Raw genomic sequence first — 21,145 nt, forward strand, 5'->3', positions numbered from 1 at the left:
AACCAGAATATCAAAATACATCACATTAACGCCCACCCGAAGTGGCTAAGTTATCATTTTACTCACGTCCACCTACATCCTGAACAACTTCTATCTACTGCAAATGAATATAAATTAGTTATTTTCAGAAAAAAAAACTAAACTATTTTCTAAATAACCTCAGGACAAAGGAGGGGGGTTCAATTGTGAATGTAGAGGAGGAAATGCTTTGTGACACGGCTGAATTACTCGTCACTTATACAACATTTTTAATCAACCGCATAGAGAAAAGAGGGACTGAGGACTGGGCAACAAACCTTCAATTGGCAGATGACAGAGCTCTACATCCTACATCCGGAGCCACTTTTCTTTCAGGAAGAGACGCAGCAGCAGCAGCAGCACATCTCCTTGGATTAAGTGTGTGTGTGTTGATCCTAAAACCAAGAAGATCCATGGCTCATCTTCCTAACTCCACAAACATTTGTCTGTCTGTCGCATGTCTTGCCCATTTCCCGTACATCTTATCGACTGCACAATTACAATAAAAAGACACTGTATTGTTGAACAGTTTCAGGAGGACTCACTAATGACATGGAATAATTCTGCAGCAGCTCCGGAGCACTGACACAGGACGAGAGAGCAGAGGGTCACAAACAGGACGGTTTAGAATTAATGGGTGCTGCACTCGTCAGAATAACGAAGAAGGAAAATCAACAACTTGACTGTGCAGATCAAAGTCATTTCTCCTGTCAACCAGGAGATATCTGGTTCAGTTTTAAATGTGTTGCAGTGGTGTCTATAGAGGAGCGATCGTTCTCTATACATTTTTATAATTTAGTGCCTTTTTCCTCATTTAAAGCTTAGTTTTCATGCCAAAGATGGCTGCCACAGTCGACTCAATAAATCCGGTGACTCATAAGCGATAACTCTGCTGCGAGCTGCAATCATCTGCTAGGTAGTAGCTGAATGTGAGGACTAAATTTCCCCTCATTCACAAAGAGGCCTACACGTTTTCTTTCATCTCTTTTCTTCACTCAACTTTCTTCATGAAAGTGCTGGGGAAAAACACGCTCAGCAGGCACACCATTCAATCGCTCTTCAATATATATCTGCCATTTTTTAAATGATCCATGTAAATCTGGCATAATCTGGTGTCCGCCCACGTCGGCTTCCATCTGGGTTATGTAAAAATTGACATTTCATTCATTTTAGGTGTTTGGTAACCATGGAATAAGCACAGCTGTTATCCATCTCCGGGAGGCTTGTTTTTTCTTCCGATAATGTCAGCGACAAGTGCAGCCTGATCAATATCCCCACCAGAGAAATCAATATAAAAGCAGGATTAAGAGAAAATCAAAGTCACAATTCCCATGATTCAATACAAGAACTTGCTCACAGATCAAACAAATGGATTTATGTTAATTATCTTTTGCTGTGCATGTCTGATGTGTTTTGTTTGCCCCTGCTCTGTCACCATAATGGAAAGTATATTTGTAAAATAGATAAATAAATAAATTAAGGAAATGAAACCAAGAGCATATATGTTATCAGATGTAATATGCGTTCTAATATGGCCCTTATGAGTTAGTCAGAGTCCTGGAGCTGTTGACTCTGCCATGAATAAATAACCTTTAATTAAATTGAGTACTAACACAATATAAGAAGTAAGACATGAGACCGAGCAGTGGATTAATGAATGGCAAAAGTGCCACCGTGCATTTATCTCTCTTTAAAAACACTTTCTGCTGAGTCACTATATTACAGAACACTGATGAATCTGGAAAATAGGATCAAGATGGGAAAAAATCGATACATTTCATGATATTCTTTTAAACAATACGGTGAGCAGGGATGTTTATTGTGTTTAATTGCACAGCAGGGGCTTTATTGAAAAAAAAAGGAAATGGAACTTTCTCTTATCTAGCCAAGGGAGTCACAGGGGTAAATCCATTTCTTTAGCAGGAACGGGATTTTAAAAGGCCACAGCTCCTATAAAGTTAATTTCTCTTATCTCCTCTGATGCACCTAAAGGAATGAAATGAAATGAAAAACATCAGGGAGGGAGACATACCCAGCACACGCTGAAAATACCCAGTTCAAGCAATAAAACCTTTTAATATTGCAGTAATGCCATGGTGAGGTCTTTATGATATTGCATTGCCACATGATCATACCAACATATAATCTGAAATGAGTTTAGTATCTATAGAATCCTTAGGGTCGTGACTATAGTCATGTGGGATGCAGATATATCTGGAGTGATATCAAATGATGGGCACTCATTTCCTGACCAGTATAACTTTTGGTTTATCTCTCTGGATCTATTATTTAAGTAGATATCTTGGAGAATGTATAATTATCATTATCACATTATTGTCGACTTGATCTCTGACCAATCAGCCTTAAATCTCACTTGGAGATACACTGCAGAGTAATAATTATACCACTAAGTTTTATGAATACCATCCACTGAACAAGTGAAAATAGATCACGTTGCGATATGCCAGGGTACAGAATAATTAAAGTTATTCGCACTCCTCATCACTTCAATTGTTTAAAATGTTACTTCCTGAATATACAAAATCACCGAAAGGTCAGTGATTGTTTTTCCTTTGCTGGGGTCAATTTTTCTTCTTCTGTGAAAAATCATTTATTTGTTTTATCTATTTACTTATTTATTTCACATGGATCGTTTTCTAACTTTTCTGATCTTATCAAATAAAACAGAAAAAGGGCTGAAGGGCATCACTGTCTTTTTGAATGCACTCTATGTACCCATTTAAAAATAATAATCAACGTATGCACAGCTCATCAGTTCCCACGTGGCATGAGAACGTGTCTCCACATGCATCTTTGTGAACACTTGTCACTGAAATCACTCTCCTGCTCTGTACGGAAAATAAACACGTAATTAATTTCTGGTCGCAAATACTTGTGATGCTCTTTTGAGTCAGTCTGACAAAGACATATTGGTCCACTGACAGAAATGAGCTTGTGTGAAGAGAGAGAGAGAGAGGGGGCAAGGAGATGCTGAGCGGATCAATGCACTGCGTGTGGCTTTTACTTTGATGAAAGAAAAGTAAAAAGCAATAGAAAAATGGAAAATCATTATGTGCTGGTCAGTGTTGATGTTGTGGTCGAGGACACAAATAAATCAAGATATGTGAAAACAGTACAAAGTGTAAAAATATTCTGTGTTCATGATGAAACGGTTGCAGGTCAGAGGATGTCAGATGAGTATTGCCGATCCTTCAATGCTGGCCAGGACGCAACAATGTCACCGCATGATCTTAAATGGTTCTTTGATGCTTCCTGGTGCATTCACATCTGTATTTACAGCCGTCCACCTTCAATCAAATCACCTCAGACAGATGTTAATACCAGGTCTGAACAAAGCCGATGCCCAGTACATCAGTCTTAAGTGAAGGGATTTTTGTTGGTTTTAAAGTGATTTTTAATTATCACATGCACTTCAGATATTGGCTTATTTACTATGTGTTATCAAGTTATAAATTATATAAATATGTTAATATATTTTAGGGGAAAGGGACGAGATAAGATAAGATAAGATAAGATAAGACTTTATTTATCCCAAGGAAATGTCTCGTGGCAGCTTGTTCCAACTGCTCTAACATGACAGTATCATTAAATATATATATATATATATATATATATGATTTATACTGTATTATGTGTTAATATGTTGTTATTAGCTCTTGGAAGTTAATCAAATCTTATGCAATCGATGATATGATATATTCAGCAAATCCAGATTTTCCAAATTTTATCTAATATTTAAGTTTAATTTCATTACATCAATTATGTATCAAAATCATTATAAAGGTAATTAAATGTGCTGTTTTTCTCAAATCGGCATAATAGAAGTAGCTTTAGTCAAATATGTTTCTCTCTCTTAATTGGAGTGAAGTGAAATCATAAAAGACTCAATTTCCCAGAAGCCTCTCCACCATCGCGCTGACGTCACGGCAGTCACGCAGGAACAGGGTGCACTTTATTCCCTCACCGGCGCCGACCGAATAACTCCCGTGTCGGCGGAGTCGGCTCTGGGTATCGACACCACGGAGTCTCCGGTTCAACCTCCAGCTGTTTATATCCAGAAGCACGATAGCTGAGCAGAACTGGGGGGACAGAAGAGCCCGAATGAAACCAGAGGTCACTGGGAGGCTGTGGCTCCACCACTTGTTGTGTAGCGGAAGTGAGTGCCTCAAACTGCGGATTGATCGATAGTAGCTGTTTGAAGCGTGTGTCACCGTCAGCTGTATGTGTGCGGTGGTTGAGTCGCTACCTTGTGCTCCTCCGCCGGGACTGTGACAGATCCAGATCACTCCACCTTCAGCAGACTCACAATAACAGTACGTGCTGTAAACCTGCAGCAGAGGAGTCCTGCCCTCCATTTATAATTCCAGGTAAGACTCAGCTGTGGTCAGAGGCTTCCCTTCGACTCCCTGCTATATGTTTATATAGTCTAATAACATGTAAACAAACAAACAGTCCACCTCCTAGCAAAGGAGTCTTGTCCTCTACTTGTAAACACAGGTGAGACTGAACTGTGGTCAGAGGCTTCACTTTGACTCACTGCTATATGTTTACTGCCATAATAATACTGCTCTAACATGCAACATTGGTTTCCTCTCAAACTTTCTTTTGGCAATTAACACAACAATATTACATTGTTAAAAACATCTGCAGGAGAGCAGTTTGCATTTAAGTGCATGTGTCTTTTATAATCCTTTTAAAAATAATAAACTATTTGAACAAACAGGGTTCTAAACAAACCTCTGCAGCACTTCTTAAAGTCTGTCACTTTGGACCTAATAAAGTGAGATAGCTGACTTGAACTTTACTCAGGTTTAAAGTCCCTGCAGCTGTAGGTGAAACGATAGAAAACCATAAAATATAACTTCTCTGTGTTTGCTCTTTTTTCTACAGCAGGTTGCAAACTGCAAAGAGAAAAGTGAGGATGCTTTAAAAAAAAAAACCACTTTACCTTGTAGTGCAGTATATCAGTATTTGGTGTGACCACCATTTGTCTTTAAACCACCAGCATTTCTGAAGTCCGATCTCATTTGACGAAGGAAATGTCCAAGTCTCTTTCTCCAGACATTTTCCTGAACTTTTCCTGCCCAAGAAAAAGTTTAGGGCAATGAGTCAGTGAGCCCATGTGAGAATACAGAAGGAACAAATTTGGAAAATACACAGTGAGCGAGTGGACGGATCAGAGTAGGATTACCTCAGGATGAAAAAAGAGGTGACATACACAGATGCAGACGAATGTCAACATGGAAAGATAATTAGATTCGAGAGCTCTGGGGATAACGGCCTGCACCAGTGTTGATGTACTTAACACAAACATTTATTAGATATTATCCACAGGAGAGTGTTTAGGTCATGTCCTGTCCCTGCATGCTGTACCCAGACGCCACCCTCATTTTTTTTTTAGCTTGTAAATAAACTCGACTCTCACTCAAAACGATCTAACTAACAAAGAGATGTCTATCTGCACAGCAATCCTCTCAGTTCAAGAGCTTCTCGTTGATTCATCTCTTCTTGGAAACTCTGCTTTGGATCCCAAGGCCCCTGGGAGGGTGGTGCGCAGCACACAGAGCACATCACTGGGTCCGCACTGTCCGGCCTGCAGGAGATTAACACCCAGTGGTGCCTGGGGAATCCCATTATGATCATAATGAACACTACACGCCCTCAACGCCTTGATCTCTCTCCTACCCTCTGGTAGATGCGGATACAGGATTCCCTGGACTCGCAACAACAGATTTTGAAATATCTTAGCCCTGCGTTTGAATACATAATGCATGAACCCTTTGCAAGTCAACAACCTGCATCAAAACACTATAAAAAATATATATATATATTATAGTATTTAAGTATTCAGCCTTCACTGGTTGGACAATACTACACATTTATTTTTTCTTACCTGGTCTGGGTGCCAAGTATTCGTACTTTTTAAAGGCACATGTTATATACCCCAAATAATACAAAATACTATACTATAATACAAATATATCTACAATAGGAGCGTTCGGTCTAACAAGCTCGCACAGAGGCAATTATCAAGGAACACACACAAGGCAACCCGAGGCTCAGGGCAGAATAGAGGGCTGCTGTCATGGGGATAATTGTTTGTTTCAGCTATTTGTAAAAAAATATTTTGCTGTGGAAACCTCCCATTAATAATAGTATTTACTTGTGAAATTCCTAACTGTGGTGTTGCATTGTGTTACATTGTACTCAGAGGTGTTTCTTATATTCTACCCTGTAGTCCGTTCATCATGGCGCTGGCTGGTGTGAGAGTAATCGAGCTGGCGGGCCTGGCTCCAGCACCGTTCTGTGGCATGATCCTGGCCGACTTCGGGGCCAAGGTGATCCGTGTGGACCGGACCAAGGTCGCCATGGCTCTGGACACACAGGCGAGGGGGAAGCTATCTGTGTCCATTAACCTGAAGACTCCGAAGGGCGTAGACCTGCTGAGGAAGCTCTGCGTCCAGTCTGATGTGGTCCTGGAGCCCTATCGTAAAGGTCAGTCCCCTGGCGCTTACGTGACCCTAAAGCAAAGTCCTTTTTTAGGGCCAAAGTACAGTATAATCATATACATCACGTTGTTCGCTATTACTGATGTGTAACATTTTGTAACTGCTCGAGTTGGAAATAGCTTTAATTACTCTATACAAGTTAAATCCGGAGAGAGTTGTAGAGGAACAAATAATAATTAAGTCAATTAGATTGAAATCAAATGGATTGTGAACAGAGGAATAGACTAAGACCCCAGAGGGAAGCAGAACACCTTGGAAGCAGGCCTATGAATTATGTGCATTGCTTTTCAAGGAGATTCATGAGGGGCTTCTGATTGGATGGGTGAAAGGGACGTCTCGGCATGGTGCAGGAATGGGTGGGTTGGGGGGGGGGGGGGGTGCACTCTGTCCATATTCTGACAGCTGAGTTTACGTCACTCAGCTGTCATTCAGCTGAGCCGACAGCTGAATGACAGAGAGTGGAGAGAGAACATCTGAAACTATGACAGCTGACAGATGATTGGTGCAAGATGTCCGGTTGTGATGAGATGAAAAGAGAAAATGAGCTGGTCAAGTCAAGAGATGGCGAGAACTGGAAGATAGAAGATCGCCTTGCTTAGTTTAAATGAGTCTTTTTCATTGATATTTTCCCAGCTTGGGATCATGGCCCCCCTCCACAGATAAAGATTCACAGTAATGTTTTTAGCCTTTCCTTAAATTGTTGCTTGTTTCATGCTCAAATAGTCTAAATGAATCCACCCGAGAAGAGAATGTCATATTTAATGATGATGCATATTCTGTCACATTTCACAGACTTTAGAAGAAAGAAAATTGTATGAATCCAAGATCTAAAGCGAGGCTACGACGACCTGGTTTAAACCGATAGAGAGCCAGCGTATACCCAGATGCTCTATGATCTTCATCATGGAGATAACATTTATATTTTCACATCTTCCTTGTCTCGGCCTAGGTGTGATGGAGAAGCTGGGCCTCGGACCTCAGGAGCTGCTCAAGGAGAACCCTCGTCTGATCTACGCTCGGCTGACTGGATATGGACAGAGTGGCTCCTATGCCACTGCAGCTGGGCATGACATCAACTACCTCGCCATGTCGGGTAATAACACACTTGTGGAGACTCAATACTCACCGATATTACATTAGATCGCAGGTTCATGGAACAGCATCAGGTATTCATACGGATGAAAAGAAGGGTGTGACTCACTGTCACCGTTCTTGGTTTTTTAATAACCCTAGGAAACGTGTGAAATAAAAAGACTGAATTCCTGCTCAAATGTCAACACAATAAACTCTCTACTGACTCTCTGCAGGAATTCAACCTTTTCTTTCACATGGTTTGATTTCTCCCTGTACCTGTCTAATCACTTCTGCACTAAGCCTGACTTTTTTGGAAACACCGACATTTTAAAACCTGACTTTTGGAAAGTTCACACAGGCTGATTTTGTCAAATTCAAATCTACTTATTGTAGTTAAGCTCTTTTGAATCCCGTCATGAGTTTACAACTTAAAATTTGTATATAACTCAAAGCTAAAAACTGAGTGAAATATTCATTAAGTGCATGACACGTTGAAGCTGTTTCCAGACATGAACTCTGAAAACGGCCGGAAAAATCGAGGAAACGTCCGGAATATTGGTTCTGGATATTTTCCTGGATTGTCCGAGACGTGACCATTTGTGAAGCGCGGATGATGTTCCGGTGACAATGTATATTTGATAACAAAAAACAAATTCTTATGCGTACATATATGTACATCTCTTCAGGTACCACTGTGTTATGCAGGTACCCCAGCCATATTGTTATTTCAAAGCCAAAGCGAGGAATACTTTCTGAATACTCACTGAGTTTAAATAATGAAAGCTATTCAGTAAACCAGGACAAGCCCCTTTATCCGACCCAGCCCTCACAACTACAAACCTAAAGGTTTTAATGAGGGTTTGTTTTCCCTTTTTATACTTTCCTTATATATACTGATAAAGTCTGTTTGTCCCATTATAAATGTTTCCGTCAGTTGTTGATTCACCGGGCAACCCCAATAGGAAGTTTTGCTTTAAAAATGACCTTCATTCTAGCCTGAATGTGAGTCTGATACCGCTCCATTGGGCTGTGATAAAGGGGCGTGTTTCAACCGAACCAGAAAAGAAAAAGCCTCTTGTCTCAATTGGATAGACCTTCAACCAATCAGAGCAACGTAGTATGTGACGTATGTTAAGCGACTCATTGTGAGTTATTTACTAACGCAGGGTTCACACCGGACTCTGAAGCGACTCTTAAGCGCAGCTAAGCCTTAAATAACAGCTGGCTCCTATCCACTCCCATGTTAAACCTTTGTGCGGGTCTCCCTGGAGGCTGAAGCGCCGTGCAGCGATCGTTTTGGTGTCTAGACTATTCTTTGCACTTGACGCGAGTGTATCGCGCCGGGAAACCCACGGAGAAACGATCTTAAACTATATTGATGACATATTTTATATGACATAAATGATGAAATATGCATCCCATACTTTGAAGTCCCCTTCTGTTGTCCGGGAGTTTTAATTTTACCATTGACATTATTAAATGTCCTCCTCTGCCCATCCACTACAGCCACACAAGCAGTAATAAAGATAAAACGAGAGAGGGGGGGGGGGGGGGGGGGGGGCTACGTATTCTCCACATAGGCTTGAGTGGAGAATACGTAATTTACCCCCGACACCAGACATTTAACGGAGCAAACAGTGGAGACGTTCTTAAACATGGATGACATTAAATTGATAATTGAAGTGGAGAAGTGCAGTGAGTTGTATGATCCTCGGAACATGTTGTATAAAGACAACACCAAAAAAGACAAATGTTGGGACGCTGTTGCTTAATGTTGGAGCAACAAGTAAGTATATGCTTTTAATCTACTGGATCAACGGGGGATATTATTAGAGCTGCCCGGCGGTCCAGCGTCGCTTCAGTGTCCGGTGTGAACAGCCAAGCGCCGGGGCGATAGGGATTAGCGCGGTGCTTTGGCGTCGCCTCCACGTTCTCTGTTCCTCTTTCAAAATGAATGCGCTGTCGATGTCTTCTGAAACAGACTCAATGGCAGCATCTACACATCTCAGCTCTCCAGCGGCAGGCATGTTTGTTGAAAACGAATTCAACCCAAGGGCACTTTGATGACGTGGTTGATTACGTTACCGTTGATCATCTGTCCATAATCGTATAAAGCCCGCCCTGACAATCTGATTGGTCCGGTCACTTTCGAACCGGGCATAATTTCTCCCCAACGGAGCGACTCCAGACCGAACTTTCCGACCTCAAATGTTGTAGGAGGGGCTAAGTTCGTCTGGCATCCAGGCTACCTTCATTCGGCTAATACATTGAAAACAAGCTTGTGACATTTTAAGATCAATTATTAAATTTTACAATAGTAATATTCAGAGCGGTAATCAATAACTATAAATAAACATATGGGAATACAGAATGAGTTATTTTGTAGGAATGTGGTGCATTCTTGACCTTGAACACAAGTCACTGTGGGAAATAATCCGAAAGACAAACTTCTCTCCCCTGACAACTGAAAACAAGTTATTCGCTGTGTTTCCCCGGGTTTAAAGGAACCTACGCATACCTGCTGATTTTAGTGTAAAAGAGGTTTAAAGTAGAGGGGCCGCAAGGTTTTTGCAGACACCTGCCAGAGTTAGTTTACATCTTTCACTCCCAGAGTAGAAGAAAGTAAAGAAAGTTCAAGTTAAGTAGACGGCACTTTACTTATGTGGTTGATAAATATCAAATCTTAGACGGTGTTGTTTACAATTGTGTCCTGTTAGAGCTTCGCTGCCTTATTCACAATAAAAACATTTCTGTTCTCAGGGGCTGATAACCTTGCCTTGTTTTTGTTTTTCCCTCAGTTTCTATTTGCCCCTCTCCCGGTTTCAATCAGGCACTTACGACTAACTGATTCTCCTTTTTATTGGTCTGGCCACAATTCAATTACTCTTCCTCCTGCGAGGCTGTCGTTCCACTTTGTGTTAAGCTCTTCTCTTCTCTTTTCCCCAACAGGCCTTTTATCCCTGCTGGGTCGCAGCGGGGAGAAGCCCTACGCTCCACTGAATCTGGTAGCAGACTTTGCAGGCGGTGGCCTGACCTGCGCCCTGGGGATTGTCCTGGCGCTGCTGGAGAGGACAAAGTCTGGGAAAGGACAGATCATCGATGCGAGCATGGTAAACACATTATCAGATTGTAGTAAACGTGTGCTGTGGCACTGATTCACCAACGGCTCCACAGAACGTGTTGTTTTTATAGAAACACGGATAGATACGTTGTCTTCTTTTAACTTTCCCCAAATATGCTAAGGTATTTTTTTCGACTGGTGTCAGCAAAAATGCACCTTAAGAAATTTACAGTGGAGACGCTTTGCATAAAAAGCAGACGGGGAATGCTTCGGGCCGGGGTCAGGCCACAATCAAACTGACAGCCGCCCTCCTGCACACAGACTGTATGCAAGGTGCTGCGTTAATGGGGCTGTACTGCTACGGGTACCAGTGAGAGGATAAGTGTAAACCAAGTGGAAGATTCATCAAACAACACAAAGAACTTTATGCTCCTCCGAGGCAAGAGTTTACAATTCAGAAAAGCATCAGAAGTAATTACCCAAACAATGTTTATTCTGTATTGCAGTGTAGGATATTTTGAGGCGATGGGGCACTACGCTGCCGCAGACTTTGAGACTCTGATAATTTATTTTGGATAATTTAAAAAGCCCTTGGTGAAGCTATTTGAAATGTGTGTGAATTCTGCTTTCTGACCTCCACTGGCTAAAAAAAAGCTGGGAAGTTACAATTTCGGAAAAACTCTCAGTAATTCCCTCTTTATCTGCCTCTGTACCAGCGACAGCCGTGTGACCAGAGGCATTATGTTTTGTGATTGTCTTTCCATCCATACATCACATTTTAGTGATTCATCCAATTTGCCAAAACATTTTCAGTTGGATTCAAAGATGAACTTATTCCAATTCGGGGGCCAATGGTCGATGGAGACCTCATGTTCTTGTCAACGTGATGTATCGGAAACACCAGTAGGGAATCTCATTACCTCTGCCACAAACATTCACGTCAATTCAAAAAAAAACATGAGTCTAATTTAGATTTCAAAGTCAAGGTCACTGTGACCTCACAAACCCCCCTTTTTTTGCTCTATAACGTGTTATCTTAACAACACATTGAGAGAATCCTTCCAAATGGCAACAAATGTTCAATTAGCAATGTTTCCCACATAATCTCTCCAATATGGCAGTCATGGGAGTGTCTGCGCCCAAAGGCCTCTCTCGCGTGCAGCAGGTACACGGAGTGAAGAGTGAAAGATAAGTTATCGTGTGTGATAAGGAACTGCGTTGGTTCCACTACTGCAGCGGAAACTACGAGGTCTGACCGTCTGCATGGACGGGAAAAAACATCAGACACCACAGTCTGGATGGTTAATGGGAAACGCTTTGGGTGGTCAAAGGTCACAATCACGGTGGCCCCGTAAAATATGTTTTTGGATGAAATCTCAATTCTTACCTCAAATTTTGATAAGATAAGATAAGATACATTTATTGATCCCAAACACACACACAATATGCAGAGTGGGGAAATTTGTCTTCTGCTTTTGTCCCGTCTGGTGAACATCACAGGACACCCAGAGCAGTCGGCAGTCATGCACAGCGCCCGGGGAGCAGATGTTAGGGGAGTAAGGTGCCTTGCTCAGGGGCACTTAGACAGTGGGGGTAGGGAGAGTGCTCTTTGGACTTTGGAACAGATCCGGGTGTTGTCCTGGCAGGTATGGTGTATTGTCACAGCGAGGAATCGAACCAGCGACCTTCCAGTCCGATGACCGTAACTTTCTGCTCATAGTCCAATTATTCTGCCACTAGTCAGTTGTCACTTGGACTTAAACACCCTAGTTTATATATAGCAGTATACAAAATACATTTACGTGGATGTGCTTTATATAGTTGTATATAGAGCATGTGAACTTTTGTTTGGTTATGATGAATACAGTATTTATGCAGAATTCAGTTTCTGTTTTACTGCCACCCCCCCCCCCCCCCCCCCCCCTTTAAATGATAGATAGAACACACTGTACTGACAACTTATTATCTATTTTTTGTTTCTTTACAACTGACTTTCAATTTTTAAAGCTTGCATTACTTTATTTAATATAAATATTCATAATTGAGCGTGGGAAGTGTTGCCTCTAGTGATCAGATAAAAGCTACATCTCCAAGTTTGCTGTCTCTGGAACCTTTGGACTCTCCACCTTGTTCCCTCAGATCTATGCCAGTTCTTCTCATTTTTATAATGATTTTCCCAGCATGATAGGTGGTAAGGCATAAACTGCATATTAAACACTACCAGATACAGTTTAATGCTTTCGACCACCTACAGGACGTCTGCATCAGGTCTTTTATCTGACTCATTAGACTCGCCCACGGGGTCTGAGTGAAACAGTCGATGATGTAATTACAATATGTGGCTTCAGATCTCTCTTCCTGGAGTCACTTTTCAGCCACTTTATCAGGTACAAACTTTTGCATTTCAATATAACAGCACTGCCTTGAATTTGAACTTTCATAGGATTTATAATATTCACTTTTTGCAGAGATTGTCAGACATAAAAGTAAATTAAGATACTGTTTATTTCCTCCACCGAAGAGGTTATGTTTTCACCCCTGTCCACGGGTTGGTTTCTTTGTCATATTTAGAGGACTAATATATTTCTGGGTTCCTTTTTACTGCGGCTTGCTTGAATTTAATTGGAATGTTCTGTGGAGGAGGTACACACTCTACTGAGGACCCTTTTAGGTTATTTTTTATTGTTAAGTAATTTAATTAATTCATATTTACCATTATTCCCTCACCTCCTGTTAAAATTACTTTATAACAGGCCTCACCCCAGTGAGATTGAGAGTTTACACAGTGTGCACACAACAATGAATTAATCAAGAGCCCACACTTTTTTAGGAAATTAATTCAAAAATGATACCTGGCAGGAATCAGCGTTGGAAACATCATCTTTAACCCATTGAGGAAAACAAAACAGTTTTTTTTAATGAACCTCTGCAGAATCGCAATGAAGTATTTGGGCTAGATGGTGCGTGAATAGAGTGCTGGAGTGTTATTAAAGAGACCAGGGTCCTGTAGGGAAAGATCATGGTTACAGTTAAAATATGTAATATAGATAAATAAACAGATAAATATGTTTCACTAGGAAGATTTTCTCTTCTAAACCTCATAATAGCTTAAACCTCTTTCCCAAACCTTAATCAAGTGTTGTGAGTCCCCACAACTTCAAAAAGGCATTAAAACAATGTAGCTGCTACAAATAGAAATTATACAGCAACACCAATTATTTTGGTAGAAAACCAATATGTTGTCCGTAAACATTTCACTTTCATAGTCAGATGCAATCGTAATTACTGCACCATCTGTGTCAAAACTATCAAACATGACGCTTCAGGGCTGAGCACACGTTTTTAACACAATGTGCTCCAAAGATCTGACAGCGCCACCTGAGCCCTTAAAGAAAGAACGTTATTAATTATATTAATACAGTCCACTCAGCAATCCTTCATCCTGAAGACATGAGAGAGCCACCCCAGTATGCCAGTGCATTGGCAGAACACAAGGTAGTTTACCCACTGAGCAAGTTTAAAACAAGACTGACACTCATATCTAAACCTTAACTCACACCTTTTAGCACATTTAGATGCAAAGTGTGTAGGGGATTTCAGCCCTCCCAAAAAATAACAGCTCTAAGATGTCCCTGTACACCTTCACATTACCAACCAGCAGATAGGCACGGTTACTGTGGAGCATTAGCAGCTAAAGAACCAGATATTTCACTATTTCACCATTTTTTTTTAGATTGAAAAGAGACAGAATATTGAATGTACCTTTGTCCATGTTAATTGCTATAAGTCACATTCTGTTAATTAACAGCAAATGTTAGCTACTAGATTATTGCCTTTTTCTGTCCAAGTAGGCGTGCTTATTATTCCCTTAAGAGGTGCTGACCAGTGTCAGAGCTCTTTCCCCCTCCGTGCTTTGTCCCTGATGAGTCACGGAGGAGCAAGTTAAGTACAAAGTAATTGAGCCATTATAAAGTCCAGTGTGTGCTGCTTCTTCAGACATTTACACCCCCCCACCTTCTGTTGACTGGTCTTCAGTTCTTTCGATAAGTAGCACGCACGCCACAGGCTAGAGTGATTTGAATGGGCTGCATTCAGCAACAGCACGTGTGAAAATAGTCCTGCAGCCTCGCTCGGGTGCGGCATAGAACGACATCTTGACTCTTTCAGGGACAGTGATTTTTGCTATTTTTTTTCACTGTCCCACCGGGGAAATCAAAGCAAGAGCATCATTTGAATCTGCACTTGATAAACCTTGGTCTGATCGAGGTGTTTTCATGGATTGAGCAGCTGCAGCAGAGATGTTTGTGAACATATGAAAGACTCAAAGACATTGACGAGAACCCAGTCAATGTCAGGAGAATGAATAGTTCCTGAAATGCAGTATTTTTCCAATCTTTCCTAAGTATTGAACCAGGGCCACAGCCTATTGTTATTACAGCAGCTTGACATTTCACCGTCTGGGTATATTATATACTCACAAATCTTTTGCTTGTTTGATCTGCTGCTGGAATCCACTCAAGCATATCAAGTTCTGCTACACTGTGAAAATGTATGTAATAGAACACAGGAGGTTGTTTGCATTTTTATTGAGATTACTCTTGTGTATGTATGTATGTATGTATGCATGAATGAATGAATGAATAGAGCGCGTATAATTCTGCCCAACAGTGACCTTCGATTAAATCAAGCTGCAGCACATTTCACACCCTTATAGATATCAGTCGCCTAAATGTGTCAGATTCTTTTTTCCATCAAGAGCCATGAATTATTCTCTGAGAAGTTGGTGAAAATGTTGAAAAATGTCTTGCAAATCTTGCAATGTCAAACAAATATATGATATGACATCATTTTCTGACCTTCTTATTTCATTCCTACCATATGATCCCAAAATATATTTTTGAATCTACAGTATATAAGCTTCAGTTTGTGTATTATGTCATAAAGGATGGTATAATTACCTCCACCGAGATGACTAGGGTTTTATCTGCATTTGCTTGTTCTGTCAATTAGCTGGATTATGCAGAAACGACTCTAGCGATTCCCTCTAGCTTTGTGAAAGGATTTTTTTTTTTTATTATAGGCATAATTATGGTCCTCTGATCTATGAGTTTGTGCAATGTGCTGAATTTAAGCTGCCTGTGCTGAGGTATGTGCTCTACTGAGTGCCATTCTACTTCCAAAATGCTTTTGGGATTTAGGGTTTCCTCTGTGACTTCTTCATGACGTCACTTGTCATATATTGGGGAAATAATGTGAATCAATAAAGGCTCTAGATTGCCAAAGAAGCTCTTTTACCGGCAGTGATATCTCGGTAAATGGGCTTTTCAGACCATGTGTTTATTGAACTTATCAGTTGACCAAGCCGCACCACAAGTTAATCATAAGTAAGTGAAATCCATCCATGTCTTGAGTTACTTTGCACACGTACACACACACACACACACACACACACACACACACACACACACACACACACACACACACACACACACACACACACACACACACACACACACACACACACACACACACACACACACACACACACGCGCACACACACAGAAATACCCTCCTTGTTCGGCTATGGCAGCCTGCAGAGTAACACATGAATAACTAAATGAACAGCTCTTCTTTTTAGCGTACACAGGGCGCTTTATATTCACTTTCCATAGAAAGTATAATTTTATATATTATGCTATAATTTAATTTAATCCAAATCTTCTCTGACCTTGTGTTCTCTCCTTCTCCTCTCCTCCTCTGCACTCAGGTGGAAGGAGCTGCCTATGTGGGTTCTTTTATATGGAAATCTCGTCGTATTGGGATGTGGGACCGCCCTAGAGGGGAGAACATGTTGGACAGTGGAGCGCCGTTCTACGATACGTACCGGACTGCAGATGGAAAATTCATGGCTGTGGGTGCCATAGAACCACAGTTCTACACACAGCTACTGCAAGGTGAGTATTATACAAATATGCAGTGAATATCTGGAATAAACTTGTGGGATCCTGTTCCTGACACACATGCTCGATGTAAATGTTGTTATTTTGTTGACGTGCTCTGTTCCATACTATTCCCCTGCTGTCTGTCCTGGGAGAGGGATCCTTCACATGGGGCTCTCTCTGCAGGTTTTTTTCGGTACTTCTTGCTAGCCGTACTCGAGGGTTAAGGAAAGAGGAAGGCCCACCGTGTAAAAAATCCCTGACGCAAATTATGATTTGTGAATATGGGCTACCCAAATACAATTTGATTGATTGTAATGTGTCCTGGTCCACAATCGACGGACCACCTACTCAGCTGACGTCCTCTGTCCGGCTACAGTCCCAGTGGACCCAATGTATTTTTACTCTTCTCTTATCTGTGGCCACCACCACAATATTAACACTGACCGCCGCATATTGATTTAGATTTTCTTCTTCAAAAAGGGTAACATTTGCTATCTGATGCCGCTCATCACTTAGCTGTCCCCCTCGCTCTTTCTCTCCCTTCACACAGACACACACATGTTGACAAAGAACACATCGGTCATAGCAATTAGTGGACAAAAGCAACATCATTTGCTATTTGTGAACAGACAGGGTACACATGGTTATTTGCATAAAGAGCAGGGAGGTAAGCTATCACATGTGGAGACGCATTCTAATATATATAAACCTATTACAGTGCTGGCTTGTATAATTCGTGCTGTGCCATGTCAGTGACAATAAGAAAACCCCAAGGGGGAACGACTAGGACACAGCGAGGGCACAGCATGAGAGGAACAAACGCTTCAACCCCCATCGCCTGGCCGTGAAAGAATTGTTAAAGTTTGACGTCTGAAACAAAAAGCCTTTCCTATGCAACCGGTCACTGTTCGAAACGTGACATGTATGCATCAATAGGATACTGTGATGTGCATACAGCATGAAGGCAGCATGAAGGTGCTGTTCACCCTCAGGATGTGGACGTGTGCTGGCTCTTGCGAACTGTTGATCCTCTCGCAAAACACCTCGTCCACAGTTGCTATCCAGGTCCTCCTTGTGACTTCTGGTTATAACTTCTGTTCCATCACAGGTGTCTGAACTTTTGGGCCCCTTTTTGGAAAGTGTCATTCAATAAATTGGATAACACAGTTATTTCTCTTCCCTGTACGACCAGGGGATTGAAGGAGTTTCACTATTGAGTTACCCTGAGTAAGTGAATAGCATTAACAAACCCAGTCAGCTTAGAGTAAGTTGTGCCCCACCTGCCTGACAACTATGGACATATTGATGAGATTGTTAATTCAGTCAGTAGCAACAAGATTAATGAAGTAGCCAAACAAATGCTGTTTGGACTGGAACACTGTGTCCAGTCTCATGCTGGGATCCATCATTGTTAAGCTCTAAAAGCAGGGAAGACACCTGCAGGATGTCAATCACACTTCAGTGAAAGACGTAAATGTAAAATGCTCATTAGGCAAGGAGTGACGTCAATACACAAAGTTTTAGCAAATGTTAGCAGTGATGAACATGTTTATTGAGCAGCAATGCTTTGCTACAGAGCTACTTAGAATGGGATGTTGCAAGTCTCTCCTCTCGGTGGTGGTGGGATGGTTACAGCGTTTGCCTGTTTGGGAAATGCTCTGCATCCTGAGCAGGTATCACAGGTTCATGAGCCCCTCAACCTCTACGCTACAGTCTTCACCCCCAGAAGGGATCACACTGCTGGCTCTCTTCAGCCCAAACAAATCATTTCATGTTCCGGAGTCTTGCTCTAACCTAATACCTCTTTAATGAGTTCACTTTTTCAGAACACTGCTCATAATTACAACAGATAATGTCACATCCAAAATACAAACACACGTTAAATACTGCACATCTTTGTACACTGAGAAAAGAAAACTCTGTCACATGATACACTGATGGAAGTACCTGCAACCACCGATATCACTACAATATATATCTCCAATTTTTTACCTTTTCAATTTCTCAGTACAACCAAATAAACGCCAGCTCTTACTTTAACAGTCTACGTTACTGAAATGAATTACAGCAAAAGGCTTTTCTAAAGTAATTTCAATAATGTAATACAAAACAAATGTATAAATATTCAAGCAGTACCTCTGTAAGGTAGATACAGATATACTGTCTTGGTCCTGTCCTCTGTACGTTGTCACATTCAATCCCACATGATGTTCCTTCCCACCGACATTCCTACATCAGAATGTAGCAAATATACAGTTTAAAAAATGTGGTCACTGATAAAATGTTGGTTCAGTTAAGTGAATACTCTGCACTTCGTGGGAAGAAATGATAACTTGAACTTTGCTGACGCAGATGGAAAAAAATTACCTTCAACCTGAACGACTTTGTGCACTCTAAATTTGACAGGCTATCAGGATGGAACAGCAGGTGCCCACTTCTCTGAGACCTAAGACATTTGTCATGTTACATCCTGTCCTGCTATAGACTCGTGATTTTCCATTTCCTTTTTCACAGGTTTAGAGCTGGACCCTGCAGAGTTGCCCTCTCAGATGAGCTTCAGTGATTGGCCAGAGCTGCGACGGATATTCACAGAGCGTTTTGCCTCAAAGTCCCAGGCGGACTGGTCCGGGATTTTTGACGGGACGGACGCCTGTGTGACACCTGTGTTGTCTTTCGACCAGGTGAGCTCACACCCACATAACCAGGAAAGAGCCTCTTTCATGACGGACTCCGACGGGGAGGAAAGCCCCCGCCCAGCCCCCGTGCTCTCTCGGACTCCTGCGGTGCCTTGCCTCACCTCCGACCCGGGGATCGGGGAACACACGGTCGAGGTCTTGGAGCAGTACGGCTTTACATCAGCAGAGATAAAGCAGATGCTCGCAGCTGGGGTTGTAGAGTGTAATGCTGCCAAGGCGAAGCTTTAAAGGAACAAGAACAAGTCAAATCCAGACCTGAATAATCCTCTAACTTGTATAAATAATTGATCTGGAGGATGCCGTTCAAACTATGCTATGTTCATAAATAAATCATACCATTTTCACTGCTGCCTTTTCTATCCTTTAGTGCAATGCCGTCTTCTGAGTAAAATACTAAACAAATGAATAAATCATAATTTTTGCACATATCTTTACTGGTTTTCCATCATTCTTTCACACACTGAGCGATATGATCATGAACCAGGTAATAAGCCCGCATTTTACATATTTTTAAAAAGATCTTATTAAATCTTTATGAGCCCTGCAAAGCCTTTAAACATGAAACTTTCTCTATGTTCACTTGTTTTTATTCCAGCCGACCATATACTGTAAATAAAGATGGACGTCATGTCTCTACTTCCTCCCACTGTACAGAGAAAACACTTTTTTGAAGGGTTCTTTGACTTTTTAGTTTTGTCCATGTCCCATCTGTTGACAAGAAGGAGCCGTTATTTATGACCTGTACTGCAGCCAGCCTCCAGATCACTTTGGTCTCACTTTCAGGTATCCGTCAGGTCGTCCATCTTCATGTACAGCCTATGAGCCCAGCTCACAGCTCAGCTCCTGTGCTTTCCCTCTGTTTATGCTTGCCTCTTTCTGCTGATGTTGTGACAACAGAATAATAAATTCATCCGCAGCACAGTAGGTTGACAGTGTGTGCGCGCATACCAGGTCATCTTGATTAGCTGCAAATCAAGTTCTGCACTCCTCCCTGTGTCTGACAGCCCAAACATGAATATGTTAATAAGAGCATCCTAATCATGAATTCAGCAGCATCAACACAGAGTGATCAAAGAGAGCAAGGGACACACCCAACAAAGCTCCCACAATCTTTTATTCTCTTCATTCGCCTCAACTACATACAAAATGGTTCTGGTTTATGTATAAAGACAAAGGGAGGATTAAATGACGTACGTTTTGAAATATGAATTTGATGCCACCTGTCATTCTACACAGGTATTATTATACATAAACAAGGGAAGTGCAGATAGGAAAAATAAAGTTTTTCTACAGTGTTGTAATTTTACACTGGGAAATATGATAACACAGTTCAGCAGAGTTTAAATTCAAGGTCACTAAATGAACAGCGGATGAAGACTAGCAATAGAGTATTATTAAAGAATGAAATAAAAAAAAGATAAAGTAAAACCAACAGGTGACCTAAGGATTATGTTTTTTTTTAGCTTGGCTGTGATTTAAGTCAATAATCAATATTTTATTAAAAGACATTTATACAAGTGAAGTCTAAGCCTAAGAGGCTTGAGCCGCTCTGGCAGAAATGATAAGATCAGCTTATTCATCTGTTTGCACTGCCTCTCAAACAATAATTAAAGTATGAAAAACTTAATTCCAGAAATCTCCATCTGTCTGTTTAGCTCTTGTTCCTTTGATTTCTCTAGAAAGCTCCTCATCCACAAAACCTATACGACACTTCCTGATGTCTTCAGTTACAAATCCACCAAGTTTGAAGTCACCTGGATGAACGGTAACAACATGTCATTGATGTTAATACTTGTAATTGATTCAGTCAAGCTATGTGTAAAG

The 21,145-nt window shown here is 41.3% G+C and overlaps 1 protein-coding gene across 2 annotated transcripts; it reads left to right on the forward strand.

Annotated features, from left to right (window-relative positions):
- Positions 1-3,980: 3,980 nt before the first annotated feature.
- Positions 3,981-19,749, forward strand: amacr (alpha-methylacyl-CoA racemase). 2 transcript variants are annotated; one of them, XM_062413166.1, is made up of 7 exons: positions 3,981-4,406; positions 5,506-5,730; positions 6,278-6,534; positions 7,498-7,641; positions 10,572-10,732; positions 16,451-16,637; positions 19,140-19,749. In XM_062413166.1, exons 2-7 carry the CDS (start codon positions 5,675-5,677, stop codon positions 19,547-19,549), a joined length of 1,215 nt encoding a protein of 404 aa, XP_062269150.1. In that variant the 5' UTR covers positions 3,981-4,406; positions 5,506-5,674; the 3' UTR covers positions 19,550-19,749. The 2 variants fall into 2 exon arrangements, with proteins under 2 accessions (XP_062269150.1, XP_062269151.1); XM_062413167.1 differs by lacking the exon at positions 5,506-5,730.
- Positions 19,750-21,145: the final 1,396 nt, after the last annotated feature.

This window comes from Platichthys flesus, chromosome 19 (assembly GCF_949316205.1).
Source record: "Platichthys flesus chromosome 19, fPlaFle2.1, whole genome shotgun sequence".
Taxonomy (NCBI): Eukaryota; Metazoa; Chordata; class Actinopteri; order Pleuronectiformes; family Pleuronectidae; genus Platichthys; species Platichthys flesus.